The sequence below is a fragment of the Ictalurus punctatus genome, chromosome 4 (assembly GCF_001660625.3).
Source record: "Ictalurus punctatus breed USDA103 chromosome 4, Coco_2.0, whole genome shotgun sequence".
Classification (NCBI taxonomy): Eukaryota; Metazoa; Chordata; class Actinopteri; order Siluriformes; family Ictaluridae; genus Ictalurus; species Ictalurus punctatus.
The window spans coordinates 34,516,746-34,522,745 of record NC_071284.1 but is presented as its reverse complement, the minus strand read 5'-3'; the positions used below and the strand labels follow the sequence as shown (position 1 = coordinate 34,522,745).

At 41.0% G+C, this 6,000-nt stretch overlaps 1 protein-coding gene across 1 annotated transcript; it reads right to left on the bottom strand.

Annotated features, from left to right (window-relative positions):
• Positions 1-478: 478 nt before the first annotated feature.
• arpp19a (cAMP-regulated phosphoprotein 19a) lies at positions 479-5,359 on the bottom strand. Its single transcript, XM_017466114.3, has 3 exons — positions 5,193-5,359; positions 3,626-3,748; positions 479-1,369 (listed from the first exon to the last, which is right to left on the bottom strand). The coding sequence occupies exons 1-3, from the start codon at positions 5,244-5,246 to the stop codon at positions 1,193-1,195; spliced, it is 354 nt and encodes a 117-aa protein (XP_017321603.1). The 5' UTR covers positions 5,247-5,359; the 3' UTR covers positions 479-1,192.
• Positions 5,360-6,000: the final 641 nt, after the last annotated feature.

Below are 6,000 nucleotides of genomic sequence, written 5' to 3'. Positions count from 1 at the left end.
AACATATCCCAGCACTAAGAGCGCAACAAGATGGATTTCACCCTTCTGTAGCCTTTACATCGTAAATGTGTTTCTGTTGCTCAGCTATAGATGTACATGTGCATTAAGTAAATAAACTCCGTCATGACTGACTTTAAGATCATTTTCTTGTATCTGTCATAGCATGTCCTGAGGTGTTTTATTCCTCTTACACCACACTGACTTTTTTTATGTTCATTAAAGAAAACCACATTAAGCATTTTTATTTTATCAAGAAACTAGTGTCCTGAACTTAAAGTTCCAGCTTTACCCCTCTCTGACGGTTACAAAGCGCTGACACTGGAGACTCCTTACAGATCAACAGCGACCGGAGGCTGCACTACGTCTTGGACAATGAATTGACACTTCCTGACCGATCCGAATCCAGATTTCGAGTGTTGTGGTATAATGTGATTATTAACACACACAATAGTAACATAAAGGATGGGGGGAAAAGGCACAGGTTTGCAAAACTATTTTATTTACAAATCAAATGGCACATAAGTGACTGCGGTGGACACACACACACACATACATACATACATACACACACACCCCGGATGTTGTAGTGTTTTGCTTCAAAATATCCGGCGAGAAGACCCTTGGTGAGAAGCTCGTGGAGCGCCGGTTTGCATCACGTTGGCCTTCAAGTTCACGATTGCTGCTTTACAACCGCAACATGATTAAGGCCTTTCTTTCACGTGTGTCTAACGTGACTAGCGTCAGCAGTGTGGTCCGATCGAGTGTGTAAAGCTCAAACGTTAACAGGGAAACAGCTCAAGTACGTTATCGTAAGTCGTATTCAATCGTGAATCATTCAAGCACTCTACTGCACTAATGTGTAACCTTCAGGAATGGTGCAATTAGAACATAAAACCTTTCTAAAAACCCATCGCCACGTCTCTCACAGGCAAATATGTACACGTTCCGATTACTACTCCTACAGCACATATAGAAATCTTCATACAGACGTTTGTTTGTTTTCAAACATATCCCTCACTACCCATAATCCAACGCTGGCACCTGCATGTCTCTATGTTCAGTGTATATTATACATTGGAGGTAAAAAGGGAGCGTAAAATATGAACAGAAAAAACAAAAAAATAAACAAGGGATGGTGTGTTAATGAGGAAAACATGAGGGAGGAGCGAGCTGTTGGAGGAGACGGTGGAGATCAGCCCGCCAGCTTGCTGGCCACCAGCGAGGTTTTCCTCTGCGGCAGATCCTGAGGCGTGGGAATGTGATCGCCGGTGATTTCCTTCTCTGCCTTCTCCGTCTGCGCAGAGGGGAGCTGCTTGTTCTTGGTCTTCGCCTTCGCCATGTTGTAGTCGCCCGAGTCAAAGTACTTTTGCTGGAGAGAAGGAGAAAGATGAGCGTTAAAGATGGCAGGTCAGGGGTGCACATACTTTTGGCCATATAGTATACGAGTCTGTCATGTCTAGTGAAGTCCAACACACCGAGATTTTATTTCATGCCAGCGAACTCAAAACAGTCTTCGTTTACGTGACGGAAAGCGAGGACACAAAACATCACTAACGTGAGATGGAGGAAGGGGCGGGGTTTTCAGAGACTTTGAAAACACCTATAAAACTGAATCATTCCAGATTCGTATGCTGATTGTATTTTTAACCGATAACTCGGAGCAGTGCGATGGTGGCCGTGCTGGGACGTTCGCGGCGGTATTCTGATGTGATGTGGAAATCGTTGAAGGTGAAACAGGACAGTACTTTTTATCCGTTTATAGTTACACAACTGTCAGAGCTGCCGTTATGGAAAATTCATCCAACCAATCGGAATCCAGAAGCAGTGCGGTGTAATAATAAATAACATGTCTGAGAAATGTCTGGCCTCGGAGGAAAGACCATAACAAACATCTTCATGTTCGCCGCAGGGTGACACACACACACACACACACACACACACACACACACACACACACACACAATGTCAGGATGCTCTACAGTAAGATTTTAACACTGTAACAGAAACACACACAAAGAACGGTGGAAAACAGAAATAACACACACACAAACAACTAAGAAAACTCTATTATTAAAAACAACCTGAATTTTAAACCACACGCCCTCCCTCCCTCCCTCCCTCCCTCTCTTTCTCCAGGTCTCATGATTTCCTGTCATCTTTCACCAAAATGCCAATGACCTTTTCCTGCAATGGAACATCATCTGATTTAATACTTTCCTGTTCTACAGTGACTTTATAGGTACAGCTCAAACACACACCCAATCAAACAGAGAGAGAAAAATAAACAGAGAGAGAGAGAGAGAGAGAGAGAGAGAGAGAGAAAAAGAGAGACAGAGCGAGTGTGTTAGTTGTAATTTAAACACCACACCAGCTACCATGGCTATTTTAATGGCGATAAACAAGTTGAAAATATGAAGAATTTACTAAAGTTTAAAAAAAAAGTTTATCTAAAAATCTTTTCATATGAATCATCCGAATAATAAAAAAAAAGGTCGTGGAGGAGTTGAAAGCATCTCAGTCCATTAAAATATGCCTCAGAGGTGTTGTTCTTTGGCGTGACGGAGAATCTTCATGTGTGTGAGCGAGTGTGGAGCGGTTTATTCGGTTTATCTGGTCCCAGAGATTATCCAAGCGGAACAACGCTTTCTACCAACAACACGGCCGGGTTCCTGAAGCTTATTTCTACTACGTCGATCCCAGTTTTATCCGGTTCACCATTTTTGGAAGACACACGAGTTTATAATGGGTTTGAGGTGTGAAGGAGGTCTGACCAGAGATCTGGAGATGAGGCCTCCTTAGCAGCAGCATCTGTCTGCTCATTTTCGGGAATTCCACAGCGTCCTGATACCCAACAACACAATTACAGTAAGATTCCGTGCCTCCAAAGACCGCGGTCCATTTAAAATTGCTCCACACAGCTGGGTGTTCGTTTTGAAGGGATGCCAGAGCTTGAAGCCATGACTTTGAGTCTGTTATTATTAGGAAGTTTTAATATAATCCAGGGACAAAATAATAATAGCACCGGGTTCTGCAGTAAAAACTGAACCATGGTTCCACTTTCCTGATGGATGGTTGACCACAAAACCAGCTGGCACATGATCTCCACATTCTGATCCGTCTGTGTAGCTCGGAATGTATGACGGAAAACTTTCTCGGATACGTAAAAGTTGTTGGTGGTAATCGCCTGAGATTATTTTATTTCTTGTTAGATCCGTGATTATGTTTGGATTATGTTCAATATTCCAGGGAGGGATATTACAGAAGTGTGTCTGTCCTAGTAGAACAAATATTTTCTAGATGAGGCTTTATCCATAGTCCAGACGTGACCGCATCAGTGTTGTATAGAGTTCTGGAAAATACAGAAGTTATGCACATACAGGCTGCAGTGGATCACTGGCCCCTGATTACTTCTGCCATGTTGTTTAATCCCATACTGAAGAGTCACTGATAAAACACTACCTCGAGTCAGTCCTAGCTTGTGTCCGTGTAAGTCAGAGAGGTTATTTCCTACCTTGACTTTAAAAAGTCTGTCAGATTAAAAGTTGCCAATAAAAGCCAGAGACCGAGAGAGAGAGACGGAGAGAGAGTGAGAGAGAAGTAGAGACAGAGACAGACAGATCCTCACCCCTTTCTGCAGTCGTTTGCGGAGCAGGTCAGAGCCTCCTGCTTTAGCCGGCAGGTTTGGATATCTGGCCTTCAGTTTGGCTTCTTCTGCTCTTTCTGGACAAATCACCTCACTGTCCACTTCCTGTTACACAACACACCTCATCAGAGACCAAAACCACCATCACACACACTCACACTAAACACACAGTCTCAACTGTGTCTGTTTCACACAGCTGTAGCCTACTGAAATCTCTGAGAGCAGAACACATATGTTTATCTGTCAGGTTTGGAAGGAGTCCTTCGTGTCAGAGGTAGAGCTGTAACTAAGTTTTTGGACATTTTCAGGATAGAGGAGTTTACACTTCTTTGCGGTTTCTATGGCAACACGACACGCTGAGCGAGGGAACAACATAAAGCATGTAAGAAGAAGAACTAACTCTTTACACAGACGTTAACTGTAACTATAAACGGATAAAAGGCACGACTTGTTCCTCTGTAGATAAAGGCTGTGATTGGTGGGAAGGTGCTGCAGTGTGAGGAGTGAAGCCCTGTGGAAGACCACACACCCTGTCACTGATTCATTTCCCCACACAGCACCACACTGAGGTGGTTATACTCCTCAGAAATCAGCACAAAACATTATTACAGCAGATAATAAAGATCAACCAGGCGATGGGCGATGAATGACTGAGAAACGACTGGAAAATTATTATTATTATTATTATTATTATTATTACTACTACTACTACTACTACTTCTGCTATCAGGAGAACATCAGCTCACCGGCCTAGCCCTTGCTAATCTGGCTAATCGGGTTTAATCACAAATTAGAAGCTGGTTAGATTAGAAACATTATTTATTACATAAATACCACTTTGTAATATTTACAACACGACGACAAGCACAAAGAAATCACTAAGTGCTGTTTATAGCACAGAAACGAGTTACCGTTTTCAAATCAGCTAAATCCCAGCTAGCTAGCTGGCTGGCTGGCTTAGCCTGACATCTAACGCGGCTGCTTATCAATTAGCTTTATTTTATTTTTAATGTCTAACTATATAGCATCTATAATATATTTCCGGTCAAAGCTATCAACAGCACTAATGACAGAAAATGAACATAGTTAACTAAAGTAATCAATTTATTTGCTAAAGGAAACGTTCGCTAAAGACTGGTTGGATCACAAATGTACTCTCTAATGCACATAAAGGTCACTAGATAGGGTGCGGAAGCCGCTACTTCACACACTACATAGTGCACTTCTATAGGGAGTACGGCGCCATTTTGGATTGGGCCTGGCTACAGGTTTAGCTGACATTTAGCTAGCCTAGAAGCACGACTAGCTAGCGTTCGCGGTAAATAATGGTCAAACTAATATCTTTTTCAGGGTTTGGATGCCAATATTCACGCATATACAGTTTAAAAAATAACAAATCTGCCCATGTGGGTTGTTTAATTTTAATTTTAAAATGCGAATATTCCGCTGGAGTGATCAATGATTGGTCAAGCTACCCTGGCTAGCTAACGGACAGAGCTAAAACTAAAGATTTCCCTTAATAAATTTATTTCCCGCACAAAAAACTTACTTTTTGCTCCTCGGTCGTCTCCAGAGTCTTTGAGTTTTCGATTTCGTCTGACATGATGGTGTTTTAATTTTGATTTAATTACAACACAAATGAAAACAACGCCACGGAGCCGTGCAGTGACATTAGCTAACGTTACTTTCCGCCCATTGAGATGATCCACCAGATTAAAAAAAAAAGAACCGATTCTCCGATTCCAGGCAATGAAACATAGGAGCCGACTCTAAAGATACAGAGTCGATTCCACACAGTGAAACGTATTGGACACAGAATCAAAAAGGCTGTTAATGTTTGTTGTTATTTATTTAGTTAAGACAGTATATTTGTATATCTATGTATTTTTTGCTATTAATGCCCCTGGTGCGTTTTTAACAATTTAATTATTGATAAAGAAAATTATTATTAGTAGTAGTAGTAGTAGTTTCTTTTAGTAATATTAAATCATTTTTTCGTGATCGAAATATGAATCGCATGAAATTATCCCAGTTTACAGAGACAGATGAAGCATTTTTTTCACCTAACCTGTAAGATCGGTGCTTGGTAAATAAATAATATAAAACAGCACCACTCTTCTGAGTCTATTCTTCTTCTTTATATCTATATATATAGAAGTTACTTAATAAGATTCACTGAATCTTAAGTTCACTGACATCTCGGCTCCGTGAGGAACACATGTCCTAATTCCTCACTGTTTATTTTACACATTTTATTTAAATAAATAAATAAATAATGTATAACATATAATCTATATAACTGGTTCTGTAGGTTTTGAATCAAAATAGTGTGGAGTCGACTCTTGGAATCGAATCCA

Bases quoted from the DNA above. Each gene is read 5' to 3' on its own strand.
- arpp19a (XM_017466114.3), bottom strand. From the start codon at position 5,246: ATGTCAGACGAAATCGAAAACTCAAAGACTCTGGAGACGACCGAGGAG. The intron at 3,749-5,192 runs GTAAGTTTTTTG...GTTGTGTAACAG, and splicing joins AGACGACCGAGGAGCAAAAA to GAAGTGGACAGTGAGGTGAT. The intron at 1,370-3,625 runs GTGAGGATCTGT...CCTTCTCTCCAG, and splicing joins GCAAACGACTGCAGAAAGGG to CAAAAGTACTTTGACTCGGG.